The sequence below is a fragment of the Dromiciops gliroides genome, chromosome 2 (genome assembly GCF_019393635.1).
Source record: "Dromiciops gliroides isolate mDroGli1 chromosome 2, mDroGli1.pri, whole genome shotgun sequence".
NCBI classification, from domain to species: Eukaryota; Metazoa; Chordata; class Mammalia; order Microbiotheria; family Microbiotheriidae; genus Dromiciops; species Dromiciops gliroides.
The window spans coordinates 399,718,631-399,743,114 of record NC_057862.1 but is presented as its reverse complement, the minus strand read 5'-3'; the positions used below and the strand labels follow the sequence as shown (position 1 = coordinate 399,743,114).

The following is a 24,484-nucleotide window of genomic DNA, read 5'->3' as shown; positions in this document are numbered from 1 at the left end:
AATTCCTTCAGGCTGCATATTGACTTAGAAAACCATAATTAACATTATCTCTGTTTTATTATATTTTTACTATTTTTTTATTACATTTTCCATTTTAATCTGGTTTGGGAAGCTCTCAGGAGTTTGTGGCTGCTGTGGTCAGTTGCCTGAGTTTGACACTTCTGATGTAAGTTATCCTGGTTTTGTTACTTTAGTCTCCATCTGTTTCATAAAAATCTTTGAGTTCTTCATTTTCATTATATTTTTGGCACAAGAATATTCTACCACACTCATATACCACAATTTGTTCAGCCATTCTCTAATAGATGGACACTTGTCTATTGTTTCCAGTTCTTCACCACTACAAAAATTGCTGCTATTAATATTTTTTTGTGTATGGTACCTTTCCCTTTGTCTTTGATGTCTTTGGAGTATATGCTTGGTGCTTACATCTCTGGGCTTAAGTACATGTATGTATACTTAAAGCATTTTAAAAATCATAATTCCAAATTGTTTGACAGAGTGGCTCAATCTGTATAAACTCTAGCAACAGTACGTTAGTATATCTGTCTTTTCACAACCCCATTAACATTTACCATTTTCACCTTTTGACATCTACTGATCTAATGGTGCTAGGTAGTACAGTGGATAGAGCAGTTGGCCCAGAGTCTGAAAAATCTGAATTCAAATCCAACCTCAGACACTTACTATCTGTGTTATTCTAGGAAGTCATTTAACCTTATTTTCTTCAGTTCCATCATCTTTAAAATCATCCAGAGAAGGAAATGGCAAACCACTCCAATATCTATTGCCAAGAAAAACTCAAATTGGGTCACGACGAGTCAGACATGATTGAAATGACTCAACAACAACAACAGATCTGATGGGTGTGAGGTGAAACCTCCGAATAATTTAATGTTTATTTTCTTATTAGTGATTTGGAGCGTTTTTTCATATTGTCGTTAATAACTTGCATTTATTCTTTTAATTGATGCCACTTAATATCCTTTAACCATTTATCCAGTAGAGAATATCTTTTCTTCTTGTAAATTTGTAATATATGATTCCCTATATACCATGGTTTTTCAGACCTTTAACAGATATATTTGTTGCACAGATTTTTCCCAGTTAACTACTTCTCATTCTAGCTACATTGATTTTTGTTTGTGCAAGAACTTTTTGAATTAATGTAATCTATGCTTATTATATTTTAAAATAATATTCTCTACATTGTTGGCACCGCAAGTAAATAACAAATGATTTATAGCAATTACTAAATTCGACATTTCTTGAAAGCAGAGACTACATCTTTTTCTTTTTTCTATACCCCACTACATGCATCTGATGTTTTGTACATAGTAGGCATTTAATAGATTTTAGTTAATAGTATAGCCTTTTCCTTTGATACATCCAGGACTTGAATTAAGAATATTATTAAAGCCTGATATTCATTGGATACATTTTTAATTTTTACTATAAAAATATCCTCTAAAGATACCATTCTGGATCTAATTTCCATGAAAGAGATGTTGGTTGTAAACTGGGTATTTTCTAATCATTCAGCATGTAACAATTAAATTGATAAATATGAATCACATGTATTCTTAAACATAGATATATTTATAAATCAAATGGGTCCTTAAAAATATTTATTTGTTTTTTAATTCTTCTCTTCTTGTTTTGGGAATTTTTTTTTGAATGAAAGAAAAAATGGTGTGCAGGATCAATTGTGCTGATTTCACTGAGTTCTAGACCAAACTTTTTCTCAATATTCATTTGTTGTTGGAATTGAATTTGTAGAATCTTAATCATAACCTAAATCTGGCTTCAGACACTTACTAGCTGTGTGTCCCTGGGCAAGTCACTTAACCCTGTTTGCTTCAGTTTCCTCATTTGTAAAATGAGCTGGAGTAGGAAATGGCAAACCACTCCAGTATCTTTGCCAAGAAAACCCCAAAGGGGCAGAGGGGGGGGGGTCATAAAAAGTTGGACATGGTTGAAATGACTATCAAATGGAATATAAGCATTGAAAGGAAACACTTTTTAATGAGAGGATGTTTATAATTTTCATTTTTCAAATGACTTATTAGGCAGCTAGGTGGTGTAGAAGAAAGAATGCTGAACTTTGAGTCAGGAAGACCTCAGTTGCTTACTAATCGCATGGCCCTGGGCAAGTCACTTAACCTCTCTTTGCCTCAGTTTCCTTATCTATAAAATGGAGGTAATAATAGCACCTACCTTACCAGGATTGTTCTGAGAATCAAATGAGATAATATATTGAAAATGCTTTGCAAATCTTAAGACAGAATATAAGTACAGTTATTAATATTATAAAGTAATATTCCATATGTTGTATTGCTCAGTAAAAACATTTATGAGCATTTAAAAAATTAGTTGTTGAGACATATGTATTGAAATGTTAGTACTGTTTCTGAAAGGGAAAACTTAAGTGAGGAACTAAGAGGTTATTTGACCAAGTTATTATAAAGGTAGAAGGAAAACTAGAACATACTCTAATGCTCATTTCAGTGCAAGTCCCATTGGAGCATAGTTCAGTGTCTCTGTGTTTCAAGGGACCTTGAATCATCATTATTAACAATAACAAGCATTTTGGAGTGCCAGCTACATGTAGGGTTCAAGACCCTTGTTGTGGTAATCATGCTGAAGATTCTATCATCATTACTACCTTTTAAAGAAAAACTGGAAAAAAATCAGTGACTTCTACCTAACCTCCTGCATTATCCTTTGCTTTTTTTTAAAGCATTAAAAATACAGAACTAGCAACAGTTATGTGGTAATACACTAAATAAAATGCTAATCTGTTAATGAGACTGAAATAATAAATATATTCCTTGCTTTCTCAAGTTGCTAGTCTTTCCAGAAGGCACCTGCACTAATCGTACCTGTCTGATCACTTTTAAGCCAGGTGAGTGAATTTTAAAAATTTATTTTGAAACATAGGTATAACTGATCATATAAGCATAGATTTGCTAGCAAGGCCATTAGGGATCGTTTGGCCCTCATTTCAAGGTTGAGGAAACTGAATCTGCAATCTCGATTAATGCTATATATGTAGTAAGTGACAGATTCAGGATTCAAATCAAGATCTAACTAAAAATCTAGAGTGCTTTCTACTATACCTTGCTGCCATCTCAAGTGAATTGGTGATAAGCCATGAAATTATAAAGACTAATAACTCTGAAAGCCTTTCCAATTTTGAGCAATGCAATACCTAACCACGATTCCAGAAGAGATATGATGAAGCAGGCTTCCCACATTTTGGGCAGACTTGTCCAAATGGGGGGGGGGGAGGGGAAAGGATTTATTTTGTTTGACTATACATATTTTTAACAGTTTTTTTTTTCCTGTCTTGGTGGGATTAAAAGGGGAGAAAGTGGGGAGGAAGAGTAGGATTTTTGATTGAAAAAAAAACACTTCATGAAATAGCTATTATGTATTTCTCTGAATATTTATATCCTGAAAAAAAGTTTTGGGGTTTGTAAGGGCACAGACTTTATTGCATTATTTTTTATGTCTTAAAACACAAGCCTGTTGATCTTATGTTACTGTTCCTCTTTCCTATTGGATTGAGCCAGAATCTGGGCCTAGAAATGATCTAACAGGTTGTTTCCCCAGAGTTTTTGCCCTCTCTATAAATTCCTAAACATGGAGTGGCATGAAAAAACCCCCAACAATTTGACATTTTCCCCAGTTTCTCTGAAATCCTTCTAAATATTCACCTGTTTTTATACTACTGTGTTGTTGTTTAGTCATGTCTGACACTTCGTGACCTCATGGACCATAGCACAGCAATGCTGTCCATGATTTTTGTGTTTTTGGTTTTTTTTTTTGGCAAAGATACTGAAGAGGGTTGTCATTTCCTTCTCCAGTAGATTAAGGCAAACAGAGGTTAAACAGCTTGTCTACACATAGCTAGTAAGTGTGTGAGGCTAGATTTGAACTCAGGTCTTCCAGACTCCATAGCTAGCACTCTATCCACTGAACCATCTAGCTATCTTATGTAAGGGGCTAAAATTCTAGCTATACTGTCTAAAATATCTATTAAGTGGTCGCCAATAAATTATAAGCTTTAGCAAGAGTTAGACTTTTAAGCATTTATTAAGGAGAATAAGAATGTGGTAAAGAGAGAGAGAAAGGCCTACATTCATCTATCTATTAAAGGGAGAGTGCATTTCTAGATCCCTTCTCCACCAGAGTCCTCAGGAAAGAAAGAGAGTCAGAGTGCCAGCCTCCCCCTTCTTTTTCCCACAAGCCAATGTCACTTCCTGACACCCAAGAAAAGCCACATGGTCCTGCCCTCAGAGGCCCTCTCCTCATGTTGGAGCTTTCCTACAGTAAGTCTTCAGCGGGTGGCTTCATTCCAATCGTTACATTATAAGACTATAACATCGATCAAAATGTCTCATTTTTATACTATTTATTCACTTTTAAGAGAAACTATAGGTTCCAGCTCTGAGATTTCATCTACATAAAAAATTCTTAACAATATGGATGAGCCACTGGCCTATTGCTTACTGAGTCTTAAAGAGAGTAATGGGGTGATGAGGTTAAGTGATTTCTCTGTGATGATCACACATCTAGAATGTGTCAGAGACAGGCCTTGAACCTGAAACTCACTGTATCTGAGTCTGACCTCTGCCTGGTCCATCACATTGCTTCTCTAGTGTTTAAATAATCTGTCCTTTTCTTTGTGTAATAGTTTTCAATGACATAAAAGACAAGTTGCAAAATTTCTTTGTGGTTTTAGGAGCCTTCATTCCAGGAGTTCCAGTGCAGCCAATACTTCTGAGATATCCAAATAAGTTGGTAAGCATCGTAAATTACTAATGGAAGGAATTTCAAACATTTTAAATACTCAAAATGGATTTTTGTGTTCCTCACTAACTTTTGAGTGGTTATTTGCCACAAATGGTACCAGTATATTTAGAGTCACATTTTGTTCAACGCTTAGTTTTTAGAAGAGATAATACATTTCCTTTGGACGATAGTCTCACATTTTAATTTGGAGATGGTGTACTGGGGAGTACATTGGGGCATATTGTTGACTCTGAGGATTCTTTTTTGTTGTTGTTTTTTTTTTTTTTAAATCAGAGGTGTTTGCACCTTTCTGTTCTGGTAAAGGGGCAAGATGTACCTAATCTTCATTAAGGAAGTTAGGAGGTCCCTGGTAGCTTTTACTCAACTGAAAAATACCTCATAATTTAGAAGCTAGTTTTTCTTTCCCCTCTAGTGCCTTAAAATAGGGGGCACTAATTAAATGACATAATATTTAGTAAGATGTACAACTGGGGCAGCTAGATGGCGCAGTGGATAGAGCACTGGCCTTGGAGTCAGGAGTACCTGAGTTCAAATCCGGCCTCAGACACTTAACACTTACTAGCTATGTGACCCTGGCTAAGTCACTTAACCCCAATTGCCTCACTAAAAATAAAAAAAACAAAAAAAAAAACAAAAAAGATGTACAACTAATCATAGGTTTGAATTTATTATGTTTTCATATGATTTTTGCTTTGCATTCCTGTTCAGTATTTTCTCTCAATGTTCTCTTTTTCTAGATTTGTATCTAATTTAATTTTTAATTTCAGTATGAAATTTAGTCATCTCTAAAATCACCTATTTGGTCCCTTCAAAGGAGAGCCAAACATCTGTGAGCATAAATGTCAAAGAATTTTTAGTATAATTTATTTCCATATAGAAACAGATAATAACCTTATGAAAATCACTAGTTTGTTAAATACATTTACAAAAATTGAATATTCTTAAGCAATACACTGAGGAATTTAATTACAAGTAATTTAGTCTCCCTCCCCCTTAACATTCCAAGTATTCTTTTTTATTTTTTTGTCTTGTTTTAGGATACTGTGACCTGGACATGGCAGGGGTATACATTGTAAGTTGTGTGTTTTACTATTAATATGTTTAGATTAGGATATATCAACAGTTAGTAAGGGAAAACAGGTCATTTAGTTCACAAAGCTGTTCTTGCCATCTCTTGTCAAGTTTTTATGTCAGAGGCTTGGGATTTTCTAACTGATAAGGGAATGGTAAGTCTTGGCAGAAAGTAGCATAGTATATCACGTAAATCCTTGTGTTCTAACATGCTGCATGAAGATTCTGCTTAGTATCATGATGATGTTTGAAGATTTTTTTTTGTCATTTCTGAAGAAATAGCTGGCTAGTTCATTTTATAGCTTATTTAGTTTTACATGAAAAATAAAATCAGTTTCAGACTTTTGAAGCCTAATCAGATTTATTGTGGTCATATAATGCTTCAACTTTGAATTTACTCTGTTAGTAGAAGCAGGCTACTCAGGGACAACTTGCCTCAAATTTGTTAGCACAGAAAAATAATAATATTATCAATACTTAGTGAAGTGAATCTAACTTTTTGTTGGATAGCTGAAGATGCCACATTTCAGTTTTGTTTCTAAATTAGCATTGTTTAAAATGTTAAACATTAGCATTTCTTTAAGAAGTATGTAAGAAAAACAGAAATTGCTTTCACTTATTAAATTGATTATGAAATAGTAATTTAAAACATTCTGTCAAGGTTCTTCTTCTCACAAAAAATTCTTATGCTTAATTCACTGTTATTGAGTTCTGAGCCAGTTTGATGTTTGGTGACAGCTACTGGAGGAACATCTTGATCTTGAACCCTTTGATCATTTCTTCAGAGTACATGCTCCTATTTTGTATGTCCTATTTTATTCCCTGTGTGAGCATGTGTTTAGCTCAAATAATTTTATCTACATGATTATAAAGTAGATTAGTGAATTAATAGTTTAGAAATAATTGAGGAAAAAATAATTCGTATTTCCTTCAATGATAAGGTATTCATGCACACTGTCATATGATTCAGTAGTGCTGAATATTTCACTATCCCTTCAAATCATAACTTCTATTTGTCATGATATTTATTTTCTCCATTTTCTTATAAACCCCACTAAAATCAGCAAAGGGCAGCTAGGTGGCACAGTGGGTAGAGTGTTGGGCCTGTAGTCTAGAAGACCTAAGTTCAAATCTGGCCTCACACATTTATTAACTATGTGTCCCTGGCTGAGTCAGTTAACCTCGTTTGCTTCAGTTTCCTTATCTATAAAATGAGCTGGTGAAGGAAATGACAAACCACTCCAGTATCTTTTCCAAGAAAAACCCAAATGAGGTCACAAGTCAGATACGCCTGAAACAACTGAACAACAAAATCAGCAAGTTATAGGGTATCTAAATGGTACCCATAGATATATTATAACTATTTTCCAAATAAAACAATTGTTATGTGTTATCTAATACAAATATAACCCCATTTACATGACCTAGTTAAAAGTACATATTCTTTTCTTGAAATTAAGACTGTTGCAGAAAATATAGGAAGCCTTGAAAAGGCATAGAGTTATAGTGGATAGAGAGCTGGTTTCAGAGTCAGGAAGACTTGGGTTCAAATATTTACCCCAGATCCTTACTGTCTTTGTGATCCTGGGCAAGTCATTTAGTCATTCATCCTCTCAGTATCCCAGTCAATTCTCTGAGGCTAATAATAGTTGCTCTTCTGCTTTATTATAGGAGATTTCTCTACCACGAATCACCTACACTAATGATATTTCTAATCAATATCCTCCCCCCCCGGACAAAAGTCATTATACCATAGAGTAGCCTAGATGTTTATTATAATATTTCTGCTCATATTTCTTATTATAGCATGTTTCTATTCGCTTCATTCATGTTCTAATTTAGCAGGGAGCAAGTGCAAAAAAAACCAAACAAACCATGAAGGAATAGAATAAAAAAACATATCTTAAAGAAAAGCTGAATCTTATGCCTCACTTCTCAGGAAAAACATTCAGTTACCTACCTACTCTGTCTCTTTTAATATATCATCATTTGAATATTTGCCACATATAGAAAAAGAACATTTTTTAAAAAGAGCAGGTAAAATCATGCCAGAAATCTTCAGAAAACAGCAGCGGATGATGATGTACCTTGTAAAAACAGTTATTTTTCTTGAGATTCTCTTTTTGGACTATTAACCGCAAACAGCAATTTCAAGGTGGTGAATTTTCGAAGTGACATATTCAAATACAAGTATAAATGTTAACTTCAAAATCTGATTAGAAATATTTTTAATTCTCTATGCCACTGCTTTCTTTCATTAAAAAGCACAGATTAAATATATCTCCTTGCTAGAAGTGAGAAAATCTTTTCAGTTTTAGCTGGAAATTATGATAACTGAAAGGTAAATTAACAATTTATAATGAGGTAGAGAGGTAGGGACCAGACTTATGATTTCATCAGCTCTGGGAATACCCAGATAAGCAAACTCTCTTTACAGTAGAGGTTGAGACTGGCACCTTCTCTGCAACTTACAGTCTTAGAGAGTTGCTTCAGATTGCCTTGTAACTGAAAGATTTGCCCAGGGTCACACAATTGATGTCAGAGGCAGCACTCAAACACATATCTTCCTAGCTCCATGTATAGCTCTCTGTCCATTATACCACATTACCTCTCATATAATTAGATATGGAAGTGGTAAACCTCTTATTTCCTAGCTTCCTTCTTTTGACTTTTGCCTTAAAAAAACATCCTTGGCTATTCGGAGTTATATTTTTCTCTGTAATTTTTCAGCTCAAAAAATATGTCTAATTTTAAAAAATATCAACTCTATATTTTTTGTTTTGAATAAGCATCTATTACACTATATTGCACTCCATAACTGGAATATTTATAAATATATAAAATTATATATAAATATATGTATATATACAAAGATATATATGTGTTTATGCACATTTATATGTATCTATATATGCATATGAATACACACACTGGATCTCCCTATGTCACCCAGTCTGGAAGCATCCCCTCATGGGGCGATCTCATTACTGATGAGCTCAGAAGTATGGTCTTTCACCATTTCTGACCTGGGTCAGTTCAGTCCTCTTTAGGCAGCATTATGGATTGCTGGGCCTTGGGGCTCTGCATGCCAGTGCTGTACTTAGTGTGGACACCCAGTTGGCTTAGCCCACTGCAGTTCAGAATTCAGAAGCTCAACCATGGATCATACATTTGTAAAAGACTTATAGAGGAATGTTTTTTAAAAGGTTAAAAAAGAGTGAAAAAAATCATCTTTAAAAAGTTAAGTCTTAATTTTGTTTTAAAACAAAGCTTAGAACTTCTGAGAATGCTGTCTGATATGATAAGGACATATACCCTGTTAGCTACTACTTTAAAGGAAAAGGATAAATAATTCCTAATATCCATTAGAAGATATTAGAAGCTTGAGATTATGTTTAAGAGATTCTTGTTGTCTAATAGACCTTAAAGTGAAGTCTTAAGTAGGTTGGAAAGATTTCAAATTTGGAATTGAATCTACTGATCTGTCAGACTCACAAGTACCTTACAATTTTAACTTTTTAATAGCAAGAATGATAAATTTTCTTTTTTTAAAAATTTTTTTAACAAAAGTATTTTATTATTTTTCCAGTTATATGTAAGGAGAGTTTTCAACATTTATTTTCATAGGATTTTTAGTTCCAAATTTTTCTCCCACCCTCCCTTCCCTCCTTCCTCCCCAAGACAGAAAGCAATCTGATATAGTTTATATATGTACAATCACATTAAACATATTTCTGCATTAGTCATATTGTGAAAAAAGAATCAGAGCACAAGGGAAAAACTTCAAAAAAGAAGGAAAAAACTGGCCCAAAAGTAGAAATAGTATGGTTCAATCTGCATTCATAATCCACAGTTCTTTTTTCTGGATGTTGAGAACATTTTCTAAGATATGATAAATTTTCAAGTCTGTAGCACATTATTATGGAACATTATCAGTAGAAAAGGGATATCTCCAAATTATGTTGTTTGATGCTGTGGAAATGAAAAGAATAATGCATGACATTAAATAATTTCTATGTTCTTATATAAAAATGGCATTGTCTCTTTCCCCTTCCTCCAGCATTCAGCTTTGTATGCTTACTTTCTGCCAGCTCTTCACAAAGGTAGAAGTTGAGGTAAGTTGATCAGAATTTAACTGTGAAATTTTGGATGAGGTTTATTGGTTTTCTCCCTGAATTTCCAAATCAGGAACTCTTAACCTTTTTGTGTGTCATGGATTGCTTTGGCATTCTAAAGAACCCTCCTCAGAATAAAGTTTTTAAATGCGTAAAATAAAACACATAGGGTTACAAAGGAACCTATTTTGAAATATTATTCTCAAAATTAAAAAAAAATTCACAGTTGTCCTGAAATTAAGAACCCATTTTATGAACCCCTGTTTTAAGACCACAGGATTGGATTTAATAACTGCAAACTGGTCTGAAGTTACAACAGGCCTTGTGCTTTGAAAAGTGGTTCCACATTTAGATGAGGTCTGCATTTAGACACAGGCTATCAGTTCCAGTCCCAGGACCCCTGTTAGGAAACACATTCTGAGTAATAGTAACCTCATTCAGCAACATAACAGGAAACTAACCTATGCAACGGCATACCCAAGTCACAAATAGGAATTACGGCTTCAAATTTATAATATTTTTGGGATTCAGTTTATGAGGGAATCATTTCACTTTGATTATTAACTTTGCTTTTGTTCTTTAGCCTTCCAAAAGTAATTCATTATTAATATAAGCTGTTTAGGTTTCAGCAAATTTTAGTTAAAAATGGATGTTCAGTTATAAAAGTCAAGGTTGCATTTAATTTGAGCTAAATGGTTTTTGATTTGTTTTGCTTTGTTTTTGACTTCCTTAGAAAAGATACTGTTTTTTTTTTCTTAATTACATTGCACCTATTAATCTGAGTTTCTATAAGTATTGCTGTTGCTTTTGAAAATTTTTATTAGTTATTCTAGATTCGTATTTTTTTAACTAAAGCAAACATACAAACACTAAAGAATTGTAGAGTTGTCTATACCACAGAGCAAACCAGAACTTTCTCTGATCTTGTTGACACGAACCCAAACAAACAGATGGAGGAACAGAGACATGAAACCATTCTTTACCCTGACATATGTGGCAGTGGTCAACTTGGGATTGCAACAGAAGCATTCAAATTCCCCTTTTCTTTTATTCTAACCACTCTTGCCACATTTCCTCTGTGTCACACAGCTATGTTGTTTTCTTTGTCTTTTTTGCATAACAATATTTTTATTATTTAGCCAGATGTGGAATTGGTTAGTTAATATGTTTTTGGAGGAAAGTATTTCCCTTACTCTTTAACTTCAGAAATAGAATTTAGTTTTCCATTAATCTGACCTGAGTACAGTATGATTTAACACATTAGAATTGTGTTGTAACTAGCTGTGTGACCCTGGGCACTAGCTGTGTGACCCTGAGCAAGTCACTTAACCCCCATTGCCCCGCAAAAAAAAAAAAAAAAGAATTGTGTTGTAAGCAGATATATTAAGCAAGATCTTGGGAGTTTGAGGGCCTTAGTCTTAGTGTGTATATTTTAGATTTATGCCACTTAGGATTTAGATGTATTTAATATTATGAAACTGCATTTCATCCAAGGGCTGCCAGTTATTTTAATGACTTCTGGATACTCTTAATTTGTCATTGTGTTTGTATGCAGGGGAAACGATTTACATTAAATACTTATTCAACTTGGCTACTAGTCACATGGTGTCTGTTTGCAGAGTCTGTTTATCTTGCTTACTTTAGGTTTGTGGGTTTTTTAATATATTAATTGATTACATTATTTAGCATATTTCAGATATTGTTATTAGATGTTGCTAGCAAAAAGTGGTTAAATTATCAGTTGACCAGTATATCCACATTAAAAGTAAAACCTTATGGGCAACTAGGTGGCGCAGTGGATAAAGCACTAGCCCTGGAATCAGGAGGACCTGAGAAGTTCAATTCCGGCCTCAGACACTTGAAACTTACTAGCTGTGTAATCTTGAATCACCAAAAATCTCAATTGCCCATTGCTATGTAGCCTATTGCTGGTGATTAACTAGAATATATATTTTTGCCCAGAGTTTTAGGAATATATCTTTATTCTATTTTTATTCTTTTTCCCCACTTATTATTTATGTGACTTCAGCTGCAGAGTGATGATTTTTTCAGCCACAACTCTTGAAAGAACAGTTGGTTATGATCTACTTTGGTCATGGGTTTCCTTGTACTGATGCCATAATAGATCCTTGAAATATTGAAATATTGCTACTTTTTCACTCCATCTAAAGTTACAGTAAGTTTTAAAAATATGAGCCTGAGGGAGGGAGAAAATTTAGAACTCAAAATCAAAAAAAAGCTGAATGTTAGTTTAAAAGAAAAAGAAAAAGAAAAAATACGACCCTGTAAATTTTTTCTGCATGCATTCTCTTACATTTACTGTGCCTTGAAAACCCAGGATTTAAACTTGATAAAGTACTTTATATACATTGACTCATCCGATCTTTTTTTATCTGTGATATATCATTAAACTGTATACATATATCAAACATAGATATACACATATATGACATATATAATGTATATTTTCTATGTTTATTACATTTAGATATACCTAGATATATTCTAGTACATATAAGGCAGTATTTTAAATACTTTCTCTTCCTTTTTTTATAAACAGACAGTTTTCTTTTTTATTTTATGCAGGTAAATAACTGTTTTATAAATAATGCATAATTATCAATTTATATAAATAATATATATTACAAATTTTAAAAATATAATTACTATATAAATAAGACCTAAATAACTCATATATGTACAACATATATATGTTGTGACTCATCTGATTTTTACAACAACCCTATGAGGATTATTGTATCTGTCTTACAAAAAAAGGAAAGCGTTTCAGACAGGTTTGTGACTTGTTCAACATCAGACAGTTGAAGGTAGGATTTGTACCCATCTCTTTCCAACTCTAGGTCTAGCTTTCTTTCTATGGTGCCATGATGACATTTGGAGATAGTTACAGATTTTATGAATAGAGAAGTATTTGTCACATTTCAAGGTAGCACTGATGTTATATTTAAATATATATGTATATTTATATGTATATACATATCTATATTATTTCATTAACTATTTCCCAATTATATTTATAATTTTTTAACATCCATTTTTTAAAAAATGATTTTCAACTTCTCTCCCTCCTTCCTATGCCTCTCCCACCCCTTAAGAAGGCAAGCAGTATGATATCAATTATACATGTGAAGTCATGCAAAACATTTTTCCATATTAGTCATGTTGCAAAAGAAAACATACCAAAAAAAAACCCAAGAGAAATTTTAAAAATTAAAAATGTGCTTCAGGGGGCGCAGCAAGGTGGCACAGTGGATAAAGCACTGGCCCTGGATTCAGGAGAACCTGAGTTCAAATCCAGCCACAGAAACTTGACGCTGTGTAACCCTGGGCAAGTCACTTAACCCTCATTGCCCTGCAAAAAAAAAGAAAAAGAAAAAAGAAAAACAAAGTGCAAACATGTGCTTCAGCCTGCACTCAGAGTTTATCAGTTCTCTCTCTGGAGGTGGATAACATTTTTCATCATGGGTCCTTTAGAATTGTCTTGGATCATTGTTATCAGAGTAGCTGTCATTCACAGTTGGTTGTCCTTACAATAATTGCAATTACTGTGTACTTCTGGTTTTACTCACTTCACTTTGCACTGGTTCATATAATTCTTCCCAGGTTTTTCTGAAACCATCCCCATGTCATTTCTTATAGCACAATAGTATTCCATCATGATCATATACCATTATTTATCCAGCCATTCCCCAAATGATGGATGTAATACCAATGTCCCATTCTTTGCCACCACAAAGAGAGCTTCTACAAATATTTTTGTACAAGGATGTCCTTTTTCCTTTTCTTTGAATTCTTTGAGATACAGCCATAGTAGTGGTATTGCTAGGTCAAAGGGTATGCACAATTTTATAGCTCTTTGGATATAGTTCCAAATTGGTTTCTAGAATGGTTGAGCCAGTTCATAACAATGCATTAGTGTCCCAATTTAATCACTTTCCCTCCAGAAGTTGTCATATGCCTTTTCCATCATGTTAGCCAATTTGATAGATACAAAGTAGTTTCTCAGACTTCTTTTAATTTGCATTTGTCTAATAAATGGTGATTTAGAGCATTTTTATGTGGTTATTGATAGCTTTGATTTCTTTTTCTGAAAATGGCATATTCATATGTTTTTACCCTTTATCAATAGGGGAATGGCTCTTATTTTTATAAATTCTCCCCAGTTCCTTATATATTTGAAAAATGAGGGTTTTATCAGAGAAACATGATGTAATTTTTCCCCAGTTTCCTAAAAGAAAGCTTTCCTTCTAATTTTGGCTATATTAGTTTTGCTCATTATTGATAATATATTTTCAATTTAATTTGGTAAATATTGAGCATATACTATATGCTTGTCATTGTGTGTGGGGCAACTAGATGGCTGATTGAAAGAGAAAAAAAAGACAGCCCCTGCACCTAAGAAGCTAACAGCCTAATAGGGAAAACAACTTGCAAACTATATACAAGATAAATTGGAAAAATCAACAGAGGGAAGACACTAGAATTAAGGGGTAATCAGGAAAGGCTTCTTGCAGATTTTATTATCTTAAAAATGAAGGAATTAGACTAGATTATCTCTTACATCTCTTCCAGTGTTTATGAACCTGTAATTTAGGTGAATGGTTCTCAAACATTTTTTGCTCACAGCACAGTATTCTTTGGTGTGAGGAATCATGGTCCTCTGAATGTTTAAATTGGCAACCCTACAGGAGATTCGGGAGGCTTGCACACATGCAGTTTCTCTTCAATAAGAGTAACTGTTTTTCTAAGGTTTTTTATGAGTTAAAGATCTGATGTGTTGAGGTTAGTGAATACTTTTAATAGACAAGTTTTGTGTATTTCGTGATGACTATATTTAACGTATTTCATAGTCTGGTAAGTAAAATTTATATTAAAATTATTTTATAGTTTTATAAATTTTCTTTCATCTCTAATATCATAACGTCCAAAATTTCTTGGCAAACAACTGACACCAGTGGTTTAAAGTTACACAAAGTAAGATAGTTATTGAGAACATCCAAAATTTATAATAAATGAAGAACTTTCTAGTTGATTACTGCAGAGGGGAGGATATATATTAAATTAGAGCATATATCATTATGTGTAGTGTGAGATTTAAAATTGGATATTAGATCATAAATCTCCCCTACTTAACCCTTCCCTTAACTCATCTCCCAGACTAGTAAATGGAAGAAGCTTCTGGTTTTCTAGATAGAGCCTTTATTGTATATAAGGTGTTGTTGATTAGAAGGATAGGAAAACAGAAATACAGTACAAATCGTCTTAAATCTAGGCTTAGTCTATATTCCTTATAAAAACTCACCAAACCGATTTAGGCCACCTTTGGAGTGAGTCAGACCGTCTGTGCCGCGCCGCCCGGAGTCCCGCCAAGCCGGCAAAAAAGGCTACTCCCCTTCTCTCCACCCCGGAAGTCAAAAAACCCGGCAGGCAGTCTGACATGCGCAGCAGGCGGACTGTACCCGGCAGGCAGTCTGACATGCGCAGCAGGCGGACTGTACCCGGCAGGCAGTCTGACATGCGCAGCAGGCGGACTGTTCATCTCCTCCCCAAAAGGGTGGTCCTTGAAAAACTGGCGTCTTTCAGTTATCCTAGCCGACTGTTAAAAACTTTCATATTTTACCACATTTCCCCCCTTTGCTTCCTCAAGAAATGGAATGTTTCCTTGATGGAACAGTAAAAAGAATATAATAACTTCTGCTGACTAATAATATGCGAACAACAATACAGAAAAGGAAGAGAGGAAAGTTTTGTCCAGAGGGACGATTTTTTTTTTTTTCCTCATGAACCGACGCTTTGACATTAGTCTTGCAAAGGGAGAGCCTCTGCAGAGAGTACATGTTACAGATAGTATATAACAGAAAGGAGATAGTAAAAGCTAATAAAGCAAAACAGTTCATATAAAGTCTCTGAGTTCTCTTGTCTTCTTGAAGTGGTAAGATGTCATCAGGAGGAAACTGGATTCTGGTCTGGAAAACTGGATTCTGGACTCTGGTCTGGATTCTGGATTCTGGACTCTGGTCTGGAAAGCTGGATTTCTTCTTTAACTGTTTGAATTGCTGTATTTTTTTTTTTTTTACTAAACCTTAGCATAGCATTTTGCAATCAGTAACACTTTTTACCACCATGTGTCTGGATCAAAGTCAAATTTAGTATGTGTTCATGACACCTGAAAATGTTATGGAAAGGTTATCATACCATATCTCATGGTTCCGAGACAGCCAGTGATTGTGCTAGGCCACAGGTGAATTCAACTGAGTGAGATAAAAAGATAAGTAAGTTCAGTTAAATTAGGTTAAATTAGGAGGGAGAGAGGATGAATACTGGACTGTGCCTAGTAATTGTGCTCTACATAGTCACCATCATAAGCAAACCATGGACTTATGTATACCTGTCTCTCCTTTTGTTGCACATATATTCTCTCCAGGGCCTGCATCAGAGTTCACAGCAAGTTAGTCTCTGAAATGATAAGTTTCCATATTTCTGAAATCTCATTAATTTCACCAAAGACAATATGATGGTAAAAATGTGTGCTATGCTGCATAACTGAGAATATATTAGTGATATATACAATAATTCCAAACCATACCCAGAGTATAATGACATATAAATAATAAACGAATGTAAATAGCTGATTATATTAGACATTGTTACATAATCTTCTTTTAGACATTATTACATAATCTTCTTTTAGCAAGTAGACCACATCATCTTATACATGAATTCTCTAGTATAACAGTAGCAGATACTTAAAGTGGTGATTAATTCATCAAAAAGAAATAAGACTTCAATAAGCAAGATTCAATATTCAATAGCATATACTTAAAATGCCTTTGAAAAGTCACTTAGTTTACAAAATCGGGTTTTTAAAGAAAAGCAAAAGAAACAAAAGTAAAAAAAAAAAAAACAAAGCAAAACCAAAAACCAAAAATAAAAGGCAAAAGATTCGCTAAGCACCCTTTTGTGCTCTTAAAGAATTTAAAGGTGTGGTGAATTCCAGGTCTTTTCAGTGCCTTTCAAAAGTCAAAACAAAACAAAAAGCAAAAAGGATAAAAAAAAAAAATAGGTATAGGGTAGGGAAAAGGGTGGGAGAAATTGAGGTGGGCCAGAAAACTAGGCCATGTGCTTCAGTGCTTTTGCCTGTGGAAGGAAATGCTTGTTAAATTTTAAGGTATTTAAGCTGCTAGAGTTTGGGGTATGCCACATTGTTTTAACTGGTTCCCCAATTCTCTGCATGCCAAAGTGGCAGGGGTTTCTGAATTGTCATTGATCTTTCTAATGCTGTCATAATGTTCTTTATGGTAGAAAATGTGGAGTTCTCTAGCATCAGTTTTGTCTGTGCCACTGATTTTCAATAAAGGCTGATTTAATTGATGAACCACAACATTCAGCTGATGCTGCTTAGCAAATGCTACAATTGAATCATTTCCTCCCCACTTTCCAAATTTCTTTAATTCATCAACATATTCTTCAAAAGGGGAGTCATTTACTATAAAAGACTCAAACTCTTGTCTATGGTTAATCATATAAGAAGCAGCTTCTTGTCTGTGTCTGAGATGATTTCTACAGTGACCTTCTAGCTGGTCTGCTAAAGCCCTAAAAAGGCAATTTCCGTCTCCTGATACTTTACGAAGACTGAGTCCCAAAGCATTTAACTGATCAGTGGGATTATTAAATGGGAACTGCCTTTTTCCTCTGAACTCTCTTTGCTCTTTAACAGTTGCTATCTTTAGGGTTTTTACCTCTTTAGCGTCTACCTCAGGTCTATCTGAAATCTCTTCACCTATGAATGGTGCAGGCTTTATATGAGAGCAATGAATCCATGAGTCTTTTTCACCAATTTTAATGGCAGTAGGAGTTGTCAATAATACCTGAAAAGGTCCTTCCCAGGCAGGTTGAGTTCCACTGGTTTTCTGAAAATTCTTTACATATATTTTATCTCCTGGGTTGAAGTTATGCAATGAAAAGTCTAATGGTCCTGCCTGGACCACAGCTCCTGCCTCATGGAGTTCACGTAGCCTGGTCTGTAATTCCTGTATATAGGAAGCAACAGAAGTATCACCTCCCACCAGTGATGTATAAACTGGGGAAAAAGTTTTAGCTTGGATAGGAGGGTGACCAAAAAGCATTTCATAAGGAGATATATGAAGTTCTCCTCTTGGTCTACTTCGTAGATAGAATAATGCCAATGGTAGAACATCAGGCCATTTCAAATGGGTTTCAGTACATAATTTGCCAATCATACTCTTAAGCTCTTTATTCATACGTTCGACTTGGCCTGAACTTTGTGGATGGTAGGGCGTGTGGAATTTTGGAGTCACTCCCAAGAAAGAGTAGATTTGGGATAAAATCGAATCAGTGAAATGTGTGCCTTTGTCAGAATCGATGCGGGCTGGTGGGCCAAAACGAGGTACTATCTCTTTAAGAAGAATTTTGGCAACAAAGGCAGCTGTGGCTCGGGGGCTGGGAAAGGCCTCCACCCACCGAGTGAGCTGATCAACTATAACAAGGCAAAATTTATAATGTCCTGCTTTTGGCATAGTAATATAATCAATTTGTAAGTGCTCAAAAGGTGTATATGCTAGAGGACGCCCTCCATAAGCTTTGGCCTTAAAAGCATACTGATTATAAGACTGACATGTGGAGCAGCCCGAGCAGATTCGAGATGCTGTATTAGTCACACCTGGTGCTATCCAGGTTCTCTTAATAGAGTCTACAATGCCTTGTGTACCAAAATGGCCTTTTCTGTGAACAGAGAGGCATACCTGGTGGTAGAATTTCCGGGGAAGAAATGGCTTACCTTCCGGAGACACCCAGATGCCATTGATCTGTTTCGCCTTAAATTTCTTTTTCCACTTTTCTACTTCAGAATCGTCATAGGTTAGGTTGGAAGGAATATCCTCAGAAGGTGAAAGGTTAAATACATGTTCAGGAGCTTCTAATGCAGCTAGCTTGGCTGCAGAATCGGCTCGTGCATTTCCCTTTGAAACAGGATCACTATTCCCTGTGTGGGCAGGGCAATGTACAACGGCTAGGGAAGAAGGCAGTTTTAGGGCATCTAAGAGGTCCTTGATAAGGTCCCCATTGGCAATAGCCTTGCCCGAGGATGTTAGAAAGCCTCGTTGACGCCAAATCATACCAATAAAGTGGCATATGCCAAAGCCATATTTCGAGTCAGTAAAAATGGTGGCACTCTTATCTTTAGCTATATTACAGGCCTGTGTAAGAGCCACAAGTTCAGCAGCCTGTGCACTAAAATGGGAAGGCAGAGAAGCTGCCCAGAGGGTGTCATAATCAGAAACTACAGCAGCTCCAGTAAAACGGGTTCCCTCTCTCATAAATGAGGAACCATCTGTATAGAGGACAAGATCAGGATTTTCTAAAGGTGTATCAAAAAGATTGTCACGGGGTTTTTCAGCCATATCAACTAAAGAAGCACAGTCATGCAACGGTTCCCCCGAGAATGGTAAGTTAGGGAGTAGTGTTGCTGGATTAAGAACTGTGCAGCGTTTTAAAGTGATATTCTCATTACCTAACAGGGTTATTTCATACTTAGCCAGCCTTTGATCTGAAAAGGCTTGTGTCCTGTGACGTAGTAAGAGAGCCTCCACTTCGTGAGGGCATTGCACAGTTAGAGGGTTACCTAGGACCAAATCAGAGGCTTTTTCTACCAAAAGCGCTGTGGCCGCCACTGCTCTAAGGCAAGGTGGCGCTCCAGCCGCTACAGGGTCCAGCTGAATTGAATAGTAGGCTATAGGACGTTGGTTAGGCCCCAGTGACTGAGTCAGGACTCCAGAAGCCACCCCCCTTTGTTCATGCACAAAGAGAGTGAAAGGCTTACTATAATCTGGCAGTCCTAGGGCAGGTGCTGATAACAAGGCCCGTTTTAATTCTTTTATGGCTGAGAGATGCTGGGGATCCAACTGTAAACTGTCTGGAACAGAACTTTTTGTAAGAGCTATGAGGGGTTTAGTAATTTCACCAAAAGAGGGTATCCATTGTCTACAGTACCCAGCTGCTCCCAGAATGGCTCTCAACTGCCTCTTAGTAGTGGGGGCAGAGAGTTGTTGAATGGCCTGGACTCTCTTAGAAGAGACAGAGCGAGTTCCAGCAGCCAAAATAAATCCTAAATATTCTACCTGGGGCAAACACCATTGTACCTTTGTCTTGGAAACCTTGTGTCCTCTCTTGTGCAGCTCCAGCAGTAAGTGACGGCTATCTTCCTGACAAATTTCAGCATTAGGAGAGGCCAAAAGTAAGTCATCAACATATTGTACTAGTATGGAGCCCTTAAAGGTAATAGAGGCCAGATCCTGCTGTAAAATTTGGGAAAATAATGTGGGACTGTCTACAAATCCCTGTGGGAGTCTAGTCCAGGTCCACTGTCTATTTTTCCAGGTAAAAGCAAATAAATATTGGAAGTCCTCATGTACTGGTATGGAGAAAAAGGCAGAGCAAAGGTCTACCACTGTGAAACATGTAGATTCATAGGGAATCGATGAAATTATCGTAGCCGGGTTTGGAACTATGGAATGTCTAGGAATAACATAATTATTAATCGCTCTAAGATCTTGCACAAAACGATAAACAGGTTTACCATCTGGCCCAGGCTTGGGTTTTTTAACTGGCAAAATGGGAGTATTGCATGGAGAGTGATGACATGGAATAATAATACCCTGGCTTTTCAAAGCCTCAATTATAGGGGTGATCCCTTCTATTGCTTCCCTAGACAATGGATACTGTGGAATGGAGGGGGGTGGTCCCCCCTTAACTTTAAAGGTAACAGGCATGGCAGACTTAAGGAGCCCCACCTCATTAGGGGATGAGGCCCATAAAGACTCAGGAATGTCAGAGGGGATTTTGGATACCTCCCCTGCTGTTCCTTGAGCTTCTGTAAGTAAAATTGGTAATAAATGAACAGTATCCTCTGGCAATTGTAAGGAGACAGCCCCATCTGGAGCACAAGATATGGTTGCTCTAAGCTTGCAAAGGAGATCACGACCTAATAAATTTACAGGGGCATCAGGCATGAGTAAAAATGAATGTTCCACTGTTAAGGGCCCCATAGATACCATGCGAGGATTCAATTTTGCCACTCTCTGGCTCTTTCCTGAGACTCCCACTACATTCAAAAATCCTACAGGTCTACACCCAGCATCTGGTTTGCTTACTAATACTGATTTAGAGGCTCCTGTGTCTAGCAGACAATCATAATAAGTCTCCCCCACTTTTAAGGTGACATGTGGTTCATTACTCTGGGGAGGTGAATGGACTGGCACAAGTGCATTCAAAAAATCCGGATCTGGGAATATATGGCTTTCATTATCTATGTTCCATTCCTCCCCAAGACACCATCATTCCTGTGTCCTCTTCTGAGGGGGGTCTTGGTTACCATTATTCTGGTACTGCCTTTCTGTATTCCTCCAAAAAGATCTATTTCTATTTTGATTTCGCCTGTAATTAGAATTAGAATTTCTTCTCCAAGTCCTACATTCTCTCAATTCATGCCCCTCCTTACGACAGTAACAACACACCTTAGTGTCCTTGTTCCGGTGTCCACATGGCTGACTAGGAATCGCTGGTGCCAGAATGCTCTGTTTAGGGTGATCTGGATCTTCCTCACGTGAGTCAAAGACATAATTTGCAAGTTCCTTAATTCTATCTACTGAGAGATTTCTCCAGTCTGGACATTGTTTCAGAAAGTATCTGCGTATTTCTGGCAGTGAATTATAAACAAATGTGTTGAGAATGATACAGGAATCTCTTAAATCTACTGGATCCAATCTGGTGTACTGTCTAGCGGCCTCACAAAGTCTATCATAAAATCTGTTTGGTCTTTCATTAGCCTCCTGAGGTAGGCTTAAAAATTTCTGCCAGTTTTCTGGTTTTCTAGAGCAAGATTCCATTCCCTTCAGAAGTGTTTCTCTAGCATCTTTTAATCTTTGGAAATCCCTATCATCATTATAATTCCACTCTGGATCCTTTAGAGGCCATTCCACATCGGCCTTACCTTTCGCAACAAGGGCATTTCCTGCTGAGATAATATCTGTAATCTCAGTTGGGGACAGTAAAGTTTCCAAAAGGCAAGTAACATCAGCCCAACTGGGTTGATATGCATTAAATATAGTCCTTAACTGTGAAATTACAGTGTTTGGATTTTTCTCAAAACTAGGGATGATTGATTTCCATGCGCTCAAGTCACTTGGTCTAAAGGGGCTATATTTTCTGACTTGAATTGGCACTCCCTTCTTACTATGTTCTATAGCTTCCTGCAGAGGGAGTAGTTTCTGCTGATCTGATTCTGAACTTGGATCATCTCTAGTAGAAACAGCCATTTTGAGGTCTCTCTCCATATGTGAGAGTTTCCCCCACATCATAACAATGATAATAACAAAAACAATGATAATAACAAAAACAAAAAAAAAACAACAAAAAAAAATAAAATCCTTAGTCGTATGAACTATGGATGTGGTATTAAAAGGTATTTCAATTGCAGGCATAAAATTTCTACTTATATTAAACGTATTTTCCCAAAGATTCTCACGTATACTATTATACAAAAAACCTTTTGCTGCCTGAATGAGGAAAAAACCAATAATGTTATGAAGGACCATTGAGTAAACTATTCCTCTAAGTCGGGATGTTATGCTGTCCCAATACATTCCGATGAGAAAAATCAAAGGGATGGTAGAATATTCGAGCATCTTGCCCTTTAAACTGGGCTGGCTTTTCTGTTTAAAGCAAGACTTTTAGAGGCTTAAAGTCTTTAAGGGAGATTAGACAAAGGGAAAGTCCGCGGGGGGGGGGGGGGGGGGGTATTTGGAAAATCCACCGAATTAGCCGGCTTATGGCCAAACTAGGGAGGGTGGGAGGGTCCTTAAGGTCCCTTCGGGGTCGCCAAACTGTGAGATTTAAAATTGGATATTAGATCATAAATCTCCCCTACTTAACCCTTCCCTTAACTCATCTCCCAGACTAGTAAATGGAAGAAGCTTCTGGTTTTCTAGATAGAGCCTTTATTGTATATAAGGTGTTGTTGATTAGAAGGATAGGAAAACAGAAATACAGTACAAATCGTCTTAAATCTAGGCTTAGTCTATATTCCTTATAAAAACTCACCAAACCGATTTAGGCCACCTTTGGAGTGAGTCAGACCGTCTGTGCCGCGCCGCCCGGAGTCCCGCCAAGCCGGCAAAAAAGGCTACTCCCCTTCTCTCCACCCCGGAAGTCAAAAAACCCGGCAGGCAGTCTGACATGCGCAGCAGGCGGACTGTACCCGGCAGGCAGTCTGACATGCGCAGCAGGCGGACTGTTCATCTCCTCCCCAAAAGGGTGGTCCTTGAAAAACTGGCGTCTTTCAGTTATCCTAGCCGACTGTTAAAAACTTTCATATTTTACCACAGTAGTTAACTAGTTTTTTCCTGAGTCCAGTACCACATCACCAGTTCTTCATTGTACATTTAAAACTGAATGGCGGGGGCACAGTGGATAAAGCACCAGCCTTGGATTCAGGGACACCTGAATTCAAATCTGGCCTCAGACACTTGACATTTACTAGCTGTGTGTCTCTGGGCAAATCACTTAACCTTCACTGCCCCACAAACAAACAAACAAAAAACAACAACAACAACAACAAAAATAAAATAAAAACTGAATGGCCAGGAGAAATCCCAGACTCATCATGTCCAAAACAGACCTTAGTGTCCTCTCTCCTTCTCTTCCACTGCAATTTTCTATTTGTGTTGAGGGCACTATCATTCTTCTTGTCTCTCAGGCCTATAACCTCAGCATTATCCTTATTCCTTTTTCTTCGTCACACCACACATCCATTCACTTGCCAGTTTTGCCATTTCTACCTGTACAGTATCTCCCACTATAATTGTTTTAGTTGAGAGACTTATCACTTCTTTCCTGCACTATTGCAGTGGTCTCCTCAATGGTCTTTCTTTCCATTTCAAGTCTCTCCCCTTACTCCAATCCATTCTACCACAGGTATGTAATTTTCTTGTTATTCTCCTACTCAGTCAATCTGAGTGATTTCCTGTTGCCTCTAGCAACTCCTTTGACTTTTAAAGCCCTTTACAACTTGGCTACAAGCTATTAGCCTCATTATACTTTCTTTCCTTCTCTGCACTCTAAGGTCTAGCCAAAAGACCTTCTTTTCTCTGTTCTTCATACAGCATTCTTATCTCCCACCTCTTTGCCTTTGCTCACTATCTGTGCCCTATGCCTCAAAGGTACTTCCTTTTCACATCTCTCTCGAATAATTTTTGACTTCATTCAAGATGACACTCAAACCTATCCCATGCCTTTATACATACATGCATACATACACACAGATGCACACACACACATATATACACATAAATTTATTGTCTCTCCAATAGAATATCAGCTCATTGAGAGTGGAAATTATTTCATTTTGACTTTGTATATCAGTTCCTATATAGCACATGCCTAGA

The 24,484-nt window shown here is 36.4% G+C and overlaps 1 protein-coding gene across 2 annotated transcripts in view; it reads left to right on the top strand.

Annotated features, from left to right (window-relative positions):
- The window catches only part of LPCAT2 (lysophosphatidylcholine acyltransferase 2), an 81,411-nt gene that overhangs the window by 9,075 nt on the left and 47,852 nt on the right, over window positions 1-24,484 (top strand). For both annotated transcript variants that reach the window (XM_043980583.1, XM_043980584.1), the window contains exons 5-8: window positions 2,845-2,905; window positions 4,748-4,806; window positions 5,856-5,890; window positions 9,950-10,004. In XM_043980583.1, coding sequence (XP_043836518.1) covers window positions 2,845-2,905; window positions 4,748-4,806; window positions 5,856-5,890; window positions 9,950-10,004 — 210 coding nt within the window. The remainder of the gene's footprint in view (window positions 1-2,844; window positions 2,906-4,747; window positions 4,807-5,855; window positions 5,891-9,949; window positions 10,005-24,484) is intronic.